Source organism: Triticum aestivum, chromosome 5D (assembly GCF_018294505.1).
Source record: "Triticum aestivum cultivar Chinese Spring chromosome 5D, IWGSC CS RefSeq v2.1, whole genome shotgun sequence".
Lineage (NCBI taxonomy): Eukaryota > Viridiplantae > Streptophyta > Magnoliopsida > Poales > Poaceae > Triticum > Triticum aestivum.
The window spans coordinates 547,697,901-547,718,441 of record NC_057808.1 but is presented as its reverse complement, the minus strand read 5'-3'; the positions used below and the strand labels follow the sequence as shown (position 1 = coordinate 547,718,441).

At 43.9% G+C, this 20,541-nt stretch overlaps 1 protein-coding gene and 1 pseudogene across 2 annotated transcripts; one reads left to right on the top strand and one right to left on the bottom strand.

Annotated features, from left to right (window-relative positions):
* Positions 1-2,687: 2,687 nt before the first annotated feature.
* LOC123123736 (uncharacterized) lies at positions 2,688-5,431 on the top strand. 2 transcript variants are annotated; one of them, XM_044544331.1, is made up of 3 exons: positions 2,688-2,858; positions 4,028-4,822; positions 5,072-5,431. In XM_044544331.1, the coding sequence occupies exons 1-3, from the start codon at positions 2,764-2,766 to the stop codon at positions 5,232-5,234; spliced, it is 1,053 nt and encodes a 350-aa protein (XP_044400266.1). In that variant the 5' UTR covers positions 2,688-2,763; the 3' UTR covers positions 5,235-5,431. The 2 variants fall into 2 exon arrangements, with proteins under 2 accessions (XP_044400266.1, XP_044400265.1); XM_044544330.1 differs by having other exon boundaries at positions 4,028-5,431.
* A 5,226-nt stretch (positions 5,432-10,657) lies between these two features.
* Positions 10,658-11,900, bottom strand: LOC123123735 (phytosulfokine receptor 1-like; annotated as a pseudogene).
* Positions 11,901-20,541: the final 8,641 nt, after the last annotated feature.

Sequence of the window (20,541 nt, the reverse complement as noted above, 5' to 3'; positions counted from 1 at the left end):
CACCGCTATGTCTCTTGCTTATAATAAGGCATAGTGAAGCCTAGCGTCAAGGGGGTCGCGAGATGGGCAGACCCAGGCATGTGGGAGACCATAACATTTTTTAAACTTTTTTGCTTTCTTATTTTTGCTTTTGTTCATACTTCCAAATATTCTAAATAAATATATTATAAAAACACTTTACATAAAACATTTGAAAAAAATGTTAACCAAGCATTTGAAAATTGTTAAATGCGTAGAGAGAAAATGTTTCTCATGTATATGAAAAAAGTATGCAAAAATGTACAATGTGTGTGTGAAAAAAGTTGAGCATATATTTAAAAAATGTTAATCAAGTATTTGCAAAAAATGTTAATAAGTATTTGACAAGTGTTAATCAAGCATTTAAAAATGTTTAATGTGTATAGAAAAAATGTTAATATTGTATTTGAAATGTTTGAAAATTGTTAAATGTGTATAGAGAATATGTTTCTCATGTATATGAAAAAGGTATGCAAAAATATACAATGTGTGTGTGTGAAAAAAGTTGATCATGTATTTAAAAAATGTTAATCAAGCATTTGAAAAAATGTTAAATAAGTATCTGACAAGTGTTAATCAAGCATTTTAAAAATGTTAAATGTGTATAGAAAAAAATGTTAATAAGCATTTGAAAAATGTTAAATGTGTATAGTAAAATGTTAAACATGTATTATAAAAGTTCATATTGTATTTGAAAAAATGCATTAGACATATACCTAAAATATACCATATGTATGGGAAAAAGTAGACATAAAAGATATAGGTTTTCAAAAAATGTCAATCATGTAGTTAAAAATGTTTCTAATGTAAACGAAAAATGTTGAATGTATACCGAAAACACAGTTAAGGTGTGTTCGACAAAAAAGAAACCAATAAAAATGAACCAAAAAACAAAGAAAAACGAAGAAACCCAACAAACAGTGATAACCACCCTTAAATGATGACAAGTAGTTTTTCCCCTGCTCTAGCCTTCCTTCGTTTAGGGATTGCCGAAATAACAGTGAGGCCGAGTGGGGCTACAGCTGCCTTGTTTGATTGTAGATTTTGCGTACCATGAGCCCTACTTCCTTCACACTATGGTCGTCGTCAACATGATACCGGTGCATAACCCACTTGGTATCCATCCTCTCGTCACCATACTCAATGCACAACACGAACGTCTTCTCCCAATCTATATGTCAGCCTTCGACCTTACATGGTAGTGTATTAGCAGTTTTGTGCCATGCCACGCTCACTCCGGGCTCCGTGTCAATCCTGCGATGCTTCCTCGGTCCAGTGCCTGCACGGCTTGGAAGGAAGGAATAAGAAATATTTGGTCCTGTCATCCACTTCTACACCTGCACAAAGGCACAATCACATGCCGCAATGAAGAAGCACAGCGATCACGCCGATGAAAAGCAGACATTTTTATATGCGCCTAACCTAGAAGAATCCAAGGATCGGTGTACCATACCCCTTCCCTAATTTCCATGATGGGTATAAAATGATCAATCAGAGGGTGAGATCTGACCCTGGCCGTTATCCCCGACTTTTGCCTCCAGGTGCTCCATTAGCTCCTTATCGATGGGATCAAACCTCGAGCTAGTCGGTAGTAGTGACGAACATCTCTTGCACTACACATAGGTTAATACAAGTCTGGTTGTGTATTAAATTTGTGCTTGTAGATAAGATAAGACACATTACAACGGGATCGAGAAAAGCTAACACTAGAAACCCCAATAACAATCAAATAAACTATTGTGATAATAAGACACCCATTGATACGTACAACTGTTGCAAGAAAATTTACCCATCATGGACACGGAGAGCCCCTAAGAGGCCCTCGCGGAAAATTGTTTAAATTAAAAGTAACTTCATGGTTCACACAACAAAAAAAATCTCAAATGCTCATATAGGACAAAAGTGAGTAAATGAGAAGTAAAGAGATATTGCACACCTCTTGTTGCTGAGAAATGAAGACCTAAAGACTTACATTGTCACTTATATTCAAATCCTTGATTGAAAACTCAAGAAATCATCGCAAATTTTTAGTACTTTTTTGCTCGATGACAACCCATGCCATAGGCTTGACCTTTAAGGCTGGCGAGCGGCTTCATGTGGTACACCCCAGTTGGTCGACCATGTAGAAGGTTCTATAAAAATCATGTGTACAGCTGCAAGAATGGTTGGCTTCAAGTTTATTCGTTAGTGGTCATTTTTTTACAACAATTGTGTGATGTCAAAATGAGCAACATGACACCACAACCACCTTCTCGCTTCTGTTTCCACAGAGTTGCGCCGACCCAAGGAACAAAAACCTAGAACTTTTTAAAATGCATAGCAAGGGATCATACAAGGAAGTGACATCGGCACCTAGGCTAGGGTGGCGGGGAGGATATGGTAGTGGTCACCGGCGGACAACAACGAGGAAGATGAGGCTTTCTAATTTTCCTTCTTTTGAGGTCCTTCTTTGTGACTGCGGTTCATAAATTTTCACTAAATACATCATGTTGTACTACTATAGTACTCTGTACTATCCTTAAGTTGTCAAAAAGTTCTTTAATTGTTTCCTGCCTCTTGTTTTTCTAGAAGAGTTTTCGGCCTCTTATAATCTGTAAGAAAGAAAAAAAATGAAGTGGGCCTCTTTTGTCTGCAGGCTAAGGTCCATACTAGCCAAGCCATCAAAGCTCTCCAAAGAGAGGAGAAGGGGAGTGGCAACTGGTGCGCCCCCGAACGCTCAAGAAAAAAAAGTAGTGCTTCGCCCGCATGGCCGGAAGCCGCCGCCGCCGCCGCGGAAGAGCGCGGCCGCCGCAGCAGGGCGCCGAACCCTCGCCGCTGGCAGACGCCACTCTCATCTCCAGGTCTGCACCCTCACCCTCTCCCCGTCTCTCTTTTCTCTTGCACATCTTGATTAGGGTGGTGCATCGAAATTAGAAATTAGGGTCAGTCATCATGCTCGCTGGTTTCGTAGTGAAGTTTAGGTTATTTTTGTGGGTTAGTAGAGGTAGTTAGTTCATGGATTTGGATCTATTTCGTAGTGAAATTTAGGGTATTCTTGCTCTACCCTGAATCTGGATCTCCACCAACTTGTCTACAAGGTGTGTCGGCCTGGTACTATTCTGATTTCTTGCGTTTGTACTAACAAATGTAATATGGAGCAAGTTCACTCGGATTAGTTATTAATAACTTCATTACAACGTAGACGACTATTACTAAAAGGATAACTTTTTGCTGCTGCCTTGAACTGTGCTCACTTGGTTAAGTCATGAACTGAAACTCGACATCAAATGTGATTTGATGGATACTTTTATGGTGAATGATTTTTGAGAAGGCATAATTTTTTTTATCAAGGTTGCCCACGTAAACAGTGGAGGGATTATTATCCTTTTTGTGTTATGGAAATGTATATTCATCACTTGATGTGATTCTGTTCATTGTGTGGTTGGGTTGGATCCAAAGTAGAATCAGCAAAGAGAGTCTCTGATTTCATCACTTGATGTGATTCAGTTTATTGCGCGCTTGGGTTGGATCCAGTGTATATGGTGTATGGTCTCTTGTTAGTTTGGTCTTTCTCATGGTCATGGCGCTGCTATGAACCAAGCTTACATCTGTTTAATGATCAAGTGAATCACACATAAGTAAATGATCACATAAAAGTTTTCTAGAAGAACGGGAGCATCGTATTGCACTTTTGCGTTAAGGAAAATCATCACTTATTGCTATTTATTTTGAGGATACTCTACAAGGCACCCTCTGTCATGATTTGAAGATATACAATTGTACATAGCGTTGGCACACTGAAGATCTTACAGTTATGCTATTGTAGAAAAAATATATATCAAGGTGTAGGTTGTTCTCGAGTAGTTTCTTCTAATTGAAGTTTGGAATGTCCCAGTTGACACTCCCATTTGTCTTATTGTTCAGTTAAAACTTGCTCATTTCTTGTAGTCTATTAACTCCTAAAATATTTATTAACTCTATTATGTTTCAGTTCTTTATTTTGATCTATTCTTGAATTTTTATGTGGCAGAGAAGTTGCTACTGTAGAGAGGCCCTCTAAGAACACCTGCCTCGCCTCAGCCTCAGCCTCTACCTCCTTGGCTATATCTGGACCTTATGTTTGTGCAGATCTCCTGGACAGCCTGCTTCATGAAATCATTGCTCTCTTTAACTCATTCCGTGACTTCCTTGCTTTCGCTGGCACCTGCCGCTCTTGGCGCGCTGCAGTCTCTACCTTTCCCTCTGTGTATACATTCGGCTTCCCGCCATTCCACTTGAAACCAGACGGTCCTTATGTTCGTCCACATAGCAGCGGTATCAAGCCCATCCTTTTGTCTAATTGCAAATGGCAGCTCAGCGATCCCAGCAAGAAAAACTTATCCCTTGTGTGTTCAGTGTCTGAAAATAATCCAAATACAATGCACTATTTGGGTTGCTCATATGGGTATCTTATCTTCTCCTACGAGGAGCACTGCCTCCTTGTCAATGTGTACACTGGTACCAAGGTGAAGCCCCCCAAACTCCCACCCAACAACAGACTTGGGTACTTATGTGGCATAGGCATCCTTACAGCTCCACTAAATTCACCCAACTCTCGCCTCCTCCTTTGCTCGAAAGCTTCCATGTTTGAGTGGCAGGTTGGAACAAACTCCTGGTCAGAGCACCCTCTTGCTCTTGATCGTGAAAACATCTATCAGATTGTGTTCTTCAAAGGTGATATCTTTGTCATAGATGGTCTTATGAGGCTCCACACTATACACTTGACGCCTCAGTTCAGCATGCAAGAAGTTGCAATTAAATTGGAGTTTGCGCCTCTTCATTCATGGTTAGTGGTCTGTGGTGACATGCTTCTCATGGTTGACCAAGTGTTAAGCTATGGCGAATTGAATGGCTCAGTTGACACAACCATTAAGGTCTTCCGCCTCGACTTTTCTGTTGAACCAGCTGAGTGGGTGAAGCTGGAGAAGCTGGAAAATCATGCTCTGTTTGTTAGCGTCGATAGGAGGAATCCTACATTTTCTTGCATGAGCCCGGAAAGATGGGGAGGAAAGAGTAACTGCATTTATTTTGCCAGGCTATCTGAAGGTCCTGATGAAACTTGGACTGCCGTCGATCTTGGTCAGCCAGTGCTAAAAGACACAGTTTTCCCCATCTACTATGGTATGGTGCTCCCTCCTGACTGCAGCCTACTAAGTAGCCTATGGGTATTCCCCAATTTAATTTATGGTTCTGGCTAGTAATCCCGTTGCAGGATTATTGTCTAGTTTGCACAAGACCTGATCCGGCATTTATTTCAGTTAGCAACTGGTTCTGTAACTCTAATGGTTTCCTGACTTTGGGACCAATGTTTTGTGTTCAAGTACAATTGACCTGCATTGGCATGGTGTTGACACTCCTGGTTGTATTGTGGTGAACAATGGGGTTGCATTTGTCATCCGTTTGTGTCGGTAGATGCAGCAGTAGAATGGTTACATGGGTTTCAACTACCTGCTGATAAATGAGACATACTGTCAGGTATAACTTGGGTACTATGTTGGTACTTTAAAGCGTCACCTTGGATCAATGTCTTTTTTTGCGGGATTGGGCCGTTCATTGATGAACTGAATGTGTGAATGTACCAGATGGTTTTTGTTGGTAATCTTCTGATGGAGCAGGAGAAAGATTGTTTGCTTATTCTGGAACTCACTGTGCAAATGATCTTGTGCTTCCGTCTTATTGGGGTTTCTGTCTTATGCTTGCGCCTCGTCGTGTATTTGCTAGGCAGTGGTAATCACAGAAACACACTCTACTCTGCTCCAGTTTCTTAATATCTGCAGTTTAAGATTGTACTCAAATCTCTATTGTCTATATATAATTGGATCTTCAGTATGTAATTTAGGCTGTTTTTGCTTGTAAGTTTATTATAGCACCTGAATTGGATCGTCAGTATACTATTCACAGTAGTAGTTCACAGTTCACATAGTTTAGCAAAGAAAATATATAAGCACGTCCGATTGCTGCAGTGACATGGTACTTCACACCTCACATAGTTCAGCAAGGAAAGAGTACACGATGCAAGTATTTCAAACTTTAGATACAAATAGAAAGGTAAATAGTACTGTAGTTCCATTCGAGCATGCCCGCATTCATTCATCCATTTCATCATCCATGCATGAAGTCCTTTGGGTCCTCAACATTATCAGAGCCCTCTTGCAACTCCAAGAACACAGGCAAGCATAGATTAATGCTCTCTTTTATGAGTGTTTGACAAAATGCAAGTCACAAATGAGATAAGAAGAAGTTGGAGGTAGAGTTACGGCAGGGCCCACACAAGAATATCCGATCCAACTACTCTTCTCTTGGCAGATAAGAAGAAGTTGCAGGGGGGACTCTTACAGCAAGCATTGTCACCAAAAGCTCCCGATCTCCATAACAGGTCGGTTGTCCATTAGGTGAAATCAGCACGCACGGGGCCGGCGCCGTCGTATGTGGAGAGCTTGCGAACGCGGACAAGGCGTCACGCGACTACCAAAACAGGACACCGAGACCAGACCTGCAGCATTTGTTAGACCAATCCACTAGTTAACCAGCTAGGTTTCTTCTCCATGGTAGCTCCAGACAACAATCGTAGGGCTACAAGAACTCACAATTTCGCACGACTGACAGCTAAGCTGGCCGGCACGAGCAGCCGGAGGAGGACTGCCGTTCTTCAAGCATCGTTACAGTTTCTTTTATTAATAACATAATTAAGGCAGATGAAAGCGAGCCTTTGGAACGAAACCAACGGTAGATTTTGAGAGCAACAACATGCGTACAGTAATAACATTACTGCAGAGGAGCCGGACCCGGGTAGAAAAACTACACTAGCAGAGTCGCCAAAGCGAACTGTATTGCTAAAATCAGTGGAGGGCGCTCCATATTTGCCCTAGCTAGCGCTCCGTATTTATAGTTTGGAAACCAATTTTGAAGTGCACTCCATCCATGATACTTGTGGTGCGAGTGAAGTTTCGGGTCATCTTCCACTTTGGCGCATGTTGCCTTCCACCTCTCATCCCCTTCCCATCCACCTCTTGCCCACCACCCGCCACACAGAGCACTAGCCCTGCCGCCCCGCGCCAGGCAGCAGATCAACCCCGGTGGCGATCATAGAAAAAGATGTTCCAATCGTCGAGGAGTTTAGAAGCATAGAGTCACATGAAGGTAGAGTTGTGGCTGGGCCCACACAAGATATCCGATCCAACTACTTTGGATTTTGGAAGCTATCATTAGCACTCAATCTTCATTTAAATCAAGTGCAGGTAGCACCGGATTGCTCCACAATCATGCTGACCATTGGCTCAGGCTTTTGGGCACTACAGGGTTCAGCCATGCATGAACGGAGAGAGACGATTGTCGAAGCCCACGCTTTGGCCAAAGCATCATCTGGGCTCGACAAAAGACGTCATGCGTGGTCTATGTCAACCCCTGATATTATTTGTATACCCAGAAGCATTGCCATTGAATCAAAGTCCCCGTGATTCTGAAGAAAACTTGTAATGTTTTTTTTTGCTCAAAAAATAAATCTACAAATGATTTTGAGGATGATTTTTCAAAGTTTTCTTCTGACTGATTCTTTTTTTGAACACAGTACAAACGTAAGCGCTCATATACACGCGCATACACTCATCCCTATGAACGCACACACGCACACCCTACCCCTATGAGCACCTCCGAAAGACTGAGCCAGCAGATCATCTTGAAATTTACGAAATCACAGGAATAAATGCGAACACCAGGATTTAAACCCTGGCGGGCTGGGATACTACAGTCCCTCTAACCATCCAACCACTGGTTGGTTCGCTCCTTCTGACTGATTCTAGTGCATTAATCAACGAGGCATTTCCTCTATATTTGGCATAATGTGATCTACGTCCCAGCGTGGCTGAAATATATTGCCCGGCTCTTACGTGGAATTGATGTAGTTCGCATAATATTTTTCTTTCGATCTAGATGTGCCCTACTTATTGTACATCTAAATGGCTCAATCAAATTAGAAAGGGAAAGAAAACAGACAAAAAAAATTGTTTGCATGCATCTTCATGAAGCCAAACAATCGACCGCGGACATCAAGGACCGGCAGCTTCGATTTTGCCGATGCACATCGCAGGCGACAGTTGCAAGCCACGCACCGACCTAGTCCAACACAACTTTCAAAGAGCACCGTCCGCTGAAACCACCCTCATGGAGTCATCGTTGCCGCAGGGGCCCCGCCACACGAAGCTCCGACTTCTCTGTCATAGTGTGAACCAAGCATAGATGGACATGTTGACACACCGGACCGCCGACATCAGAAGGACAAGCCGCGACCCAGCTCCGCCCGTCACCATCGTCGTCGCCACACAAGTCACAATGCCAACGACTCGCCACACCGATTGACCACCTGCCAACCGTGGTGGCGTGTACGTCCAGCCCAAGGGAAGCCCCGAGGAGGATCACCGACCTTCAAAGCAACGCCCCAAAGGGAGAAATGCCACATGCACGACATTGTTGCACGATACACGTGGGTCTAGGCTTTCACCCGAAGAGATCGATACAGAAGTAGATGATGCACATGAATACGACGACACCCCCAAGGAGGATAGCGACGCCCACGAGTGCCGCCACCGCCGACCAGCAAGCACCGACAAGACTTTCGCCATAGCAGCACAGACTATGACCTCCACGTAGCCGCCTAAGGCCGACAAGCACTTCTGCTAGCCCCCACACGCCTGACACAGCGGCCGTGCCACCACCACGCAGGGACACCTCTTTCCTCGTCGCCCGCAACCACAGACGAGCCATAGCCAGTAGATCTGGCACCCACCTTGTGTTGCACCGCCACGGAGCCGCAGATCCTCGCCGCAACACCGGAGCCGGGGAGGGGGGGGGGGGGGGGCAGGGCTACCACCCCGTCCCGAATCCCGCCTGGACGAGTTGCCGGGCCGAACCCGAACACAGTCTGTAGCACGGCCGCACTGCCTAGCCATACCTCAACCGCTAGCCAGAGCACCCCAACAGGCACAACAGTCCACCGCCATGGGAGAGCCGGATCTGACCGCACTCGCCCAGATCTAGCGAGCCGCTGCTGTTGGATCGCCGAGAGGGCCGCCAGATATCGGCCCGGAGCTGAAGGCGAGAAGATTGCTTCAATTACTGTAGAAGAAGGGGCGTGCCACGCAATCCCAACTTGCCGGAGAGGAGCACCGGCGGAAGCCCACTGGGCACACGCAGCCACACAGATCAGCGAAGGGGGCCAGGCGACCCCCACCGACAGCCGCCGAGAAGAAGCACTTTTGGACGAATTGACCAAAACATGAATTTAGTACAACCCTCTAGTGACAATTAGGGCAAAGGTTATAATTACCCACTGTCAAAATCGAAGGTTGATACCCATTTTATAATAGCTATTTCTGTATTTGCACTTCGGTTTCCATACATACACATATACATCTCACTTGTGGTTCGCTATAAATATGCAATACCTATGTACAAGTAAACCCTTGCATTGCACCACTGATTTGCATTCCTACCTAGACCTCATGTAGTCAGATTAACCCCAACCAGCAGGCTACCCTAGGCGACCATGGCTTGCAAAGATCTTCGCCATGGCCATGTCCCTGCTAATGTTGGCAACCCTCCTTGCGTCTTCCAGGAACTGGGCATAGAATTATATGCACATTAGTTCAAAGTAATAATCAAACTTTAAGATAGTTACAAGGTTTTTTAATTTAATTGAAAACTACGTAGGTGTAGACAATCAAGCCACAAACGAACTACAAGGTGCACCTAGCCAAGCATCCGTATTGCATCACCACCGAGGCACTGACATATGTGGATTCTGGCTTTGAGTTGTTGGATCAGGTGATGGTGGCACTTGAGCGTCGCTCCCTTTCTAAAGGCGTTGTTGTTGGAGAACCTTGTCGTCTGTTTGGTGCCATGAGATGGTTGGCGCGGCTCTGCCATTGTTGTAATTTGCCGATCGCAGACCTGTTCGCTATGGGTTTTTATTTTTTCTCCGTCTATGCATAACTTTGGTTTTACATGACTTTGCTATTTGCCGGCTTGTTTTTATGTGTGTGCGTTGTGTGCATTCTATCTATGTAGAGGCCGGGCGAGCGCTCATTGTGTTTATATCCTCTTGATGCTCCATTTTGAGCAAATAAGATTCACAATTTTTCAAAAAGAAAATGTGGGTTATGTGAGACCCCGTCTGGAATTGTTCCATCTCCTTCATCCAGACATTTCACATTGATGCATGTAATAACATTGGCACTTGCACAAGAGAAGTGTATAGCTAGCTGACACTTAAGAAGGCATAATTCATCATATGATCCATTTCCCAATCAGCATATATAAGAAAGCATGACACGTCACAGAGAATATAAGAGGTGCAATAATGACCACGTCTCGACATCCACGACGCAAATTTGCAGACAAGCAAACATGCTTGGTCTACGTCGGCTGCAAGCCGCTCATTGTTGCTGTTCAGTTCAGCGTGTATGTAAAACACTTTATAGATATTTTAAGTAGTATAATAGGATGATATACCCATGAAGTTACAAAGTACGCGATTGGCTGCACCAAGCTAATTGTGAACTAAATTGAATTTGGACAAGGACATGAGCTCCGTCAGGTAAGAGGGAATCAACCCACTGACAGATAACTAACCTCCAGTTACAACTTTATTGTTCCCATATACGACATGGTTTCTCCCAGATACAACATTATAGCTCCCAGTTACGACATTGTTCCTCCCGGATACGACATTGTCGCTCCTACGAATGGTTTCTCTCAGTTACGACATTGCCGCTACCAGATACGACATTGTTGCTCCCGGTTACAACATTGTCATTCCCGGATATGACGGTGTTGTCGTTCCCAGATAGAACATTGTTGCTCCCAGATCTGATAGTGTTGCGGCTTCCAGATATGACATTTGGTTGTTGGCCGAGTATGCGCCTGCTACGCTTCTCATACAAGGGCATGTTAGTGAAAGCCATACCCGGTGAATGGCCCACAACGGTGGTGAGGCCCTTGAGTCGTGTCGAACTCTTGGGTACCTTGCCAGCCATTGAATTATTTGAGAGATCCTAGTAGTGAAGGTGGTCAAGCTCACCAATCCAGGACGGGATGGTGCCGACCAATCTGTTGTTGGCAAGGCTGAGCGACCTTAGCTGGCCGCAATCGGCAAGGCTAACTGGCAGCAACCCATTCAGGTAGTTTGCGCTCAAGTCAACCGAAGCAAGAAGCGGCATGCCAGAGAAGTTGACGTGAGAAATCGGACCAGACAGAGAGTTATTCCGGAGGTTGAGCTCACGGAGAGATGACAGGGACGGTGGCAGTGATCCGAAGAAGCCATTGGAGTGTGCAACCAAATGCTCGAGCGACATGAGGTCATGGAACATGTTGTCAGGGAGGTGGCCGGAGAAGCGGTTGATGGACAAATCCAACAAGGTGAGGTTTCTGAGGTCACCGAGGCGCGAGCTCAGTTGACCGGCGAGGTTGTTAGATGCGAGGGAGAGCCTCCGCAGCCCAGCAAGGCCGAAGAGCGCGTCGGGAAGGGTGCCCGCGAAAGAGTTGGAGCCGAGGAAGAGCTCTTCCAACCTTGTGAGGCCGGCAAGGGAGGCTCCTGGGATGGGCCCCGCGAGGCCGTGACCATGGAGCCGAGCTCTGACGCGGCCGCTGGCACCATGGCAGCCCACACCTTCCCAATCGCAGCACGAGGCGCCAGACCATACGCTGCGGAGGTGGGCGGCACCACCACCCCTGAGGTTCCGAGCCAAGCCCCGCAGCCCACGTAGGTCGTCGGGGTGGCACGTCGCGCTTGCCGCCGGCAAGAGAAACGCCAAGCAGAACTGCAGCAGCCAGGATTTCGCCATGGTGGTATGTAACTATGTGCACACAAACGCAAGAACTCAGCAACAAGTGCTCTTGTCTTGGCACAAACTGCATCGTATTTTATAGTTTATACACGCGTGGAAGGAAGCATGCATTGCAACTTGCAAGTGGTTGGAACTTGATTTTCATGCATGGTGCTGTCCGTCGACTAAATTCGTGGGTGGCCATGCGTTGCAAGTACCAGTGCATGGGTGCTGTATGTCGACTGAAATTGGTGGGTGGTACAGCTGCGCGCCAAACTCGATTTTCATGGGTGCTGTATGTCGACTGAAATTGGTGGGTGGTATGCATGTACTCAAGCCGGCAACTCCTGCTCCTCAAACTCTGCTGGTCCCGTTCCGTTGTCATAGACTAGATTGGTCCTAGCTCATTATTTCTGCTGAGTAATATGCTCTTGAATTCGGCCCCCCCCCCCCCCCCCCCCCCCCCCCCGTTGGTGGGTGGTATGCATGCTCCTCCTCCTCAACCTCTGCTGGTCCCGTTCCGTTGTCATAGACTAGATTGGTCCATTATTTCTGCTGAGTAATATGCTCTTTAATTCGTGTCCCCCTCCCCCCCCCCCCCCCCACACCCCCCCACACACACACAAGATATTTGGGTTTTCTTTGCACTCGGGCTAAAAAAACCAGCTTTTTAAGTTTCAAAGCAATCTGAAAAAAAATACGCAAGTACTTGTAGATGTATACTAGACGCGTGTGAAATTTCATCACAAAATACGTTTTGATGTGAGCTGAAAAAACAAAATCATGTACTCCCTCCCATCCGAATTAATTGACGCAGAGTTGTACAAGGTTGTGTCAATTACTTCGGATCAGAGGGAGTAGTACTTTTATAGTGAATGGTGGATGTGTTAAAAATACATGATTATATCATTTTTGTGTAGCTTGCATAAAAAGGTATTTCACAATGAAACTTTGCAGACAAGTAGTTTACATCCGTATGTATGTTTTTTTTCAGAATTTTTGAAACCTAAATTTTTTAATCTTGAACTTTTAAATAAAGGGCTCCATGGATCTTGAGCTCATTTTGGAATTTTCGAGTATCCGGTATCTTTCTCGCCCCTCCCTCAGTTGCAAGGCCCTAGAGCTGTAATGGTTGTTGGCCACCAAGTCCTCGATCCAGTGGGCTGTCGATGACACGGGCTCCATCCGCGTCTGTTCCGGGATGTGTGCACCTGCTGCGTGTCCAGCCGGGGTCGCCTCACCATCCCTGCCATATCCCTGCCTCCTGGCCGTCCCAGATGGATCTGGTGTGGATCTCATAGCCAGGCAAGCTTCGGCGCCACGAATTGATCTGCCTTGGTCTTAACCAGTCCATGTCGACTCATTGGCCAACTGGTCTGAGCAAGGCTATCTTTGGCGAGATGGCAACTAGTGGTGATGTGCTTCGCCGTCAATGTTGGTCCATGTGACGACCACTCCGTCCTGTGGCGGCGGCCTTGTTGCAGATTGTGATACCACCGCAAGGTCTTCGCGAGTGTTCTTCTCTCCGGTTTTGGTGGTCGCCTCAACGGTGAGATGCAGTCTATGGACCACGGCTTGACACCGAAAAGTGATGGAGACAACACATGATTGACTTTGATGCTGGCGCTTCTCAAATGCTCGATCTCTAGCTCTGAGGTGAAAACCTAGGATTTTGCCTGAGTTGTTCATACCTGGCAATAGCAATGTTTTTGCGTCGTTACTTTGTTGAAGGCATTGCTCGGATATGCTCAGACTAGTTCTTTTGAACGAAAATCTAGACTTTGGCCTTTGATGATTGGATCCGATGAGGGGGTGCACAAGCGTCGCTCCCTTCCTAAAGGCGTTGATGTTGAAGAACCACATTGTTCTTGTGGTGTTATAAAATGGTTGGTGTGGGTATGTTCTTGTTGTAGCTTGTCTATCACGGATTTGATCGCTTTGATTTTTTTTTCTTTTTCCTTGCTTAGGCATATCTTTGGTCTTATATGACTTTCTTATTTGCCCATGTTTTTTGTGTGTATGCGTTTAGGTTGGCTTTGTTTTGAGACGTGTTGAAACAACCTAGAAGGCCAAGAAAACAGAGTGAACATGCAATTTTTTTGTTTCTAAAACTAGGGATGGGTGTGAACACTTATATGAAGGTGACAAATTAACACTACTAGGGAAAATCCTAGTAGTAGCGCTTGTTTTATAGCTAGCAGTAGCGCTTGTACAAGCGCTACCACTAAGGCGCTACAGCTAACTAGTAGCAGTAGCGCGAGCGCTACTGCTATATCTAGTTAGCAGTAGCGCTTTTATTGGAAAAGCGCTACTAATAGTAGTAGCGTTTCTTCTGAAAAGCGCTGCTGCTAACTTTTCCTGTATTTTTAGAAATACAACTTATTTTTGTTGTGGTTTTATATACAGTACTTTCATCATATGATTTTATGACCATAATTAGTTATTATATATAACAGTGGGTGAAATGTACGTGGAGTAGATTCAAGTGGAGGCAACATGTAGTGCATGTCGAAAGTACTACTAATTCAAACTTGATCTAGTTTGGATTAGTAGTACTTTTCATGTGCACCACATGTTGCTTCCACTTGAATCTAATCCATGTTCATTTCACCTATATATATATATATATATATATATATATATATATATATATATATATATATATATATATATATATATATATATATATATATATATAAAATAACTCATCATGCTCATATAATAACTTAGGATCATGCATCATCGATCATAATAATAAATAACTCATCATTGGTATCATAATAACAAGTCATACTCATCATCGATCATACAACTTCTACTCGATACCATAATAACAAGTCATACTCATCATCATCATAGTCATCTAACCAATCCTACTTAGTTGTTCTTAGCACATGATCATGAGTATTAGCTAGGACCTAAATACCCTCTCTAAGGTAAAATAGCATAAAACAAGATAGTCCCTCACTCTCCATTATGGAGAATGGAGATTATCCTGTCTCCAATTCTTGGCCTTCGCACAATGTTGCTTCCAAGTACCTCCCTACGATTGACCATACATTTTTTCCAATCTTGATTGTCATGTCTTCATCCCTTTTAGAAATCTGGTATGGACAGGAGTGATTCATAGGATTACCTGGCAGTATGTTCAAAACATCAAGACGACCTTTCTGAAACATTAGATGAGGCACACAATTCTTCGGGATTTTCTATTGAAAAACATAGTAATAACTTCGTAGTTGCAATGTAGTTCGGTTTTAGAAGAATTTATGCAAAAGATGCACGGATGTCATAATAGTAAAAAATCTTACTATAACATCTCCATGGATGTTACCGTAGTTCAACACGTGCACTAGTGGCACGTATTGACCATAATGTGGAGGAGTTTGATAATAGACATAGTAATTCTCAAGATCAGTACAAAATGCGATCAGATGATTTTTCTCCTGATAAGTTAATTCTGAGCCATCATTGTAGTAGGTTCTGTCTACCATCTTCCGCATATTCTTTGAAGAATGAAAATAAGCTGTCAATGGAAATAAGCTGTCAACTATTTCGAAATAAACAATATAAATTACTTAATAACTATGTTTGAGAAACTCACATAGCGGTAGAATTGGAAGCGTATCAACAAGGACCCAAATGTCCAAATTGTCCTCGGTGATGTCAGGATCACCAAGATCCATGGTGACAAGCATACCTCATAAAAACCATACATCTTGCAAAGTGCTTCCCAATTCGTGCTCTCAGAATTGTACAGATTTACTTCAAAATCCATATCATGATGGGTCCTTAGGTGAATTTTCTTTGTTTCCATACTTTCATGATCTTCAAAATCTAGCCTCTCCAAGACATAGCGTCTTGCATGGCATGGGATAAGCTAGCCGAATTGTAAAATACGGAAATAACACGTTAAAGTAGTAGAAGTCGTGCTTAATTACGAAAAAAATGTCGTCGTTGCGTACCGTTTCAACATCGAAGGTCTCCTGGAGCTTAATGCTGAAGCGTCGACCTTCGTCCAGGTGAGGCATGTCGCACATACCCCGGTCGTCGTTGCACCAGTCGCACTCCCCCGGGAGACTTCCGTCGTCCGATGAAGACATTTCCTATGGTCATATAATTCAAAGATTAAAGTTGTACAATTAAAAATATGTACTACAAAAACTAAATTAGATCATTATTATTCATCACGGGTTGACTATCGGTCTGCCGAGTCTTTTCTTGAAAACTCTAAGCTCACGTGGTGTATATATTCGATCGTCGGTGATGGTCGCTCCTCCCTTCGTCCCCGAGTGCATTACACCAAAATTTCTAGCACACGGGAACGAAGGAGAAGCGACCCCCACGACAACAGTCGGGATTTTTCGTCCTCTCATATGTGGTGGAGACTCTCACTCACTGATTCCTCTCTGACATTTGCAACCGTCTGTGATGGTCGTTACTCCTCCTTCCCCTAGTGCATACCAAAGGTCTAGCACAAGGAGAAGAAGGAGAAATGACCCCCACGAACAGTCGGGATTCTTCGTCCTCTCTCATATATGGTGGACACACTCCCTCACTGATTTCTCTCTGACATTTGCGACCGTCGGTGATGGTCATTCCTCCCATCCTTCCCGTGCATTACCAAAAGGTCTATCATGAGAAAGAAGAGGTGGAACGACCCCCACGACAACAGTCGGGATTCTTCTTCTCTCATATATGGTGCAGACTTTCTCCCTCACTCATTTGTTGACTGTCATGTATGGAGCCTCGACAGACTTAAAGTCAACCCGAAATGTTGTTTAATTATATTTCTAGAAAATCCAGGCCACTCGAAATTTCCTACATATTCTAGCACAAGTCATGCAAAAATTCGCGGAGAAATCCGGCATGACCTTCGCTGAAAAAGGACATATCAAGCGCCTGAAATTTGCCGGAACGGAAATTAATCAACACTCCGGTAAAACATAGGCCACTCAACACAAGATATACATGTTTATATCTACATCATATGAGCATTCAAACTTGATGGTCATTGCATTTCAATGGTTGAAAATATGAAGAAAAAAATAAGCTATCAACTAATCAACACAAGATTTGGCTGGTCTCACCTCGAGGTCGGAGGGGGTCGGTAACGGGGACAAGGGCGGGTATGATGGAGGGGATCCTTGATTTGTGCAAAAACAAAAACCCTATAAGCTATCAACTAATCAAATGCATACGCCTTGCAAAGTGGGATCCAATTGGAGCATTCAAAGTAGGAGTACTTCTCCAATTTGAGCATTCAATAAGCAAAAGCAAATCGTAAAATAAATAAGTATTCAAATTAGCATGCATTCAATAAGCAAAACTAAATCATCTCTTGCGTCCGTACATCGTCGAATATTATCACTAATACATCTCGAATAGTATCATACATATAACATCACTAATACAGCTAAAACCCTAGCGAACGATGGCTGTCGGCGCGGGCGGTGGACACCCAAAGAGAAGGAACCGTCACAGGATCATAGCTCCAGTGAGATCCCTGAAGAACCTGCCAGATATTGGAGAACCTGCCCTACAACGCAACCATGTAGCGACGGACATGCTCGTCCTCCTCGCTGACACGGTGACGTACCACCTCCGCGGGGGACGAAAGCCTCCGCACCGTCACTGGCCCACGCGACCGCCAGCAAAGAAGGTTCGGGTCAATGACGGGCTGGCTCCTCACCAAGCTGCGCCCCTGGAAGGTAGCACCTCCCAGTACCAGCCCGGCGGAGCCCAGTCTCGGACATGGCCCCTCTGATCAAGCAGGTGTCCTCCGCTGAGTCGACGTCGATGCAGGAATAATTTCTTTAACTAAAAAATTAAACTAGTTTTATTAATTTTCTTACTGAAAATAAACTAGTTCTATAGTAAAATTTTAATTAGATCATCAAATCTCATATACCTAAATTTTCTTACTAAAAATAAACTACTCTATTAATTCAACTTGTTTAACTAAGCACTTACTATAAATAAAAATAAACTAGTACTTACTAAAAATAAACTAGTTCAACTAGTTCTATTAATTTTCTTACTAATTCTATTAAACACTTAGTAAAAAACAGTAAAAAACTATATTGATTTTTTTCTCTAAACTAAACACTACTACCCTGAATTAACATCTACTTAGTAACATATCCTAATTAACATCTACTTAGTTACCTAACCTATTTCCCTAACTAAAAAACATCTAATTAACAGTACCACTACTGCCCTAACCTAATTGACATCTACTTAGTTAACCAAACATTAAAACACATCTAATTAACCTAGTTAGTAAACCAAATTAACCTAGCTAGTTCACTTAGTTAACCTAATTAACCTAGAGGGAGGAGGAGGGAGGAGGGAGAAGGAGTACCTCTCAGTGTAGGATGGCCGGCGCGGGGGGGGGGTGGTGTGAGGACCGGATTTTCGGGATATTAATTCTCCAGAAAATGGCCCTTATGCTCACCAGCCCCAGGATTACTGTTAGCTGATGAGACACCAACTCGATACAAGAATTCCAAGCAAAGCACAAAATATGAAGTACAAGACCATTGTGGCCTATGAGTACAACACTTGGTTTCTAGTGGTTGATGGCGGAAGCGGTTTGTGATTCATCTGCGTCTATGGGACTCCATTTCCCACAAGAACAGCTGACCAGGATAACTCCTATCTTCGCGAGGCTGCTATCACCTTTACATGGGTTCCGGGGCTGTCGTCGTAACGCTCTTCTCCACGCAAGAAATCTGGCCAAGACAATAGCCAGGGACAAGCCAGTGAGTACGTTTGAATGTACTCGCAAACATTTAGAACACGGGTATAATATATCAAGAACATGCTCCGAAAATATTCTATGATCATAACGTCTGTCACGAAATATACGAAATCCATGATGTACGCATGCGGGTAAAATAAGAATATGCAATATAGAAATAGAATGCAGTGATCGAGTGTCTGAAATGACTCCTCGAAAAAAGGGTACAAATAAATTAACAATGCCGCAGTCGGGCGTCTGAGCGACACCACATAAAGGGCTTATAAATAAAGAAAATAACAAGCATGCCACAGTCGGGCGTCTGAGCGACACCACATAAAGGGCTTATAAATAAAAGAAATAACAAGCATGCCACAGTCGGGCGTCTATGCGACACCACATAAAGGGCTTATAAATAAAAGAAATAACAAACATGCCACAGTCGGGCGTCTATGCGACACCACATAAAGGGCTTATAAATAAAAGAAACAACAAGCATGCCACAGTCGGGCGTCTATGCGACACCACATAAAGGGCTTATAATGGATAATCACAGTGAATATCCAGGAGGTAGAACCGTCCCAGGGATACTCAATAATTCAAATAATGTAAATGGTTAGTCCACAATAATAGTAATCATAATCGTCACAAGTCACAAGTCATGATCCAAGTTCTGGTTTAACAGTTTTTCCTCCGAAGACCGACACTAAGACCGACACTTGACCTATCCCAGACTGTAGTCCTTAACCATGGACACGACTATTCGAATAGATGTATAATCTCTGCAGAGGGTGTACTCTTTACCCACGGGTAACGGATTTCTTTAGTCCATCGGGACTAATTCCGTCTACGGTCTTTTAATTGAAAACACGCCTGACCTGCACACACCAGCTTAACTTACCGGTGTCTGGAATCACCCACGACACCTGTCAAGCGAAACTCTAAGTGGGGAGGCTACAACCTCGACGTAGCATGGGATCACAAAATTTATACCGCGCGCAAACTAGGGGAGCTACCCCTTCGGCTACAACCGAAACACCCATGCCCCCGGACCGGATGACTGGCTTTAATCCATGGCCATGGGACCCTCATCACGGCCTCTCTGTACGGTGTGTGCTAGAAAGGGGTTGACAACTTACTGAACCGTACCCTACCTAAGGCAGGGACAAGTGGTAGTACGAAGCAAGTATGGGGGTTACTGGACAAGACTCGATCTACGGCCGACTCAGGAGGTTCAGGTATTCTCTGCATGAATAGCATAACAAAATATTTCCATTAACAGGTAAGCTCACCACTCATCAAGCCTCACCATGCCATACCGGACATTCTTGTCTCAACAAGGAACTAGGGACTAGCTCGCGTCTACCCAAGACCGCGACTTTCCCGACTTCCTTCCAGCATGCATGAGAAGCTTACGAGGATGATCACTATCACCAGCATATCCATTTATAACAGCAAAGAAATCTCCATTTTGCACTCATGCGTATGATCTTATTGTCACATAAATTAGCGTATGCTCCAAGTCAAGGTGATGTTGTAACCGTATCAACAACATCCAAAAATATTAAGCCAGGGTTCAGGATGCTTGCCTTCAAGTGTATGCATGTGGGGGTGCACTTTTTGAAGGTTGCCTTTTCTCCAAAATCCTATTTTGAGAAATATTCAAATAACACACATTTCAAAAACAGTACAAAAAGTTGTCCCAAATATTTTTGAAATAAATCTTAAAATAAACTAGATGAAATTTGAGAGAGGTAGGAAAAAGAATCAACTCATTTGGAGTTTTATTTTAAAAGATATAGCCAGTCAAAGTCAAAGTTCTGTTTTTAAATAAAACCAGAAAAGAAAACGCTTCGGGGGAGAATACGCTTTCGAAGCAGAGAAGACGTACTCGGGATTTTGCACTATCACCTAACCAGAGTGGACGGGCGCGCGGGTCACTGA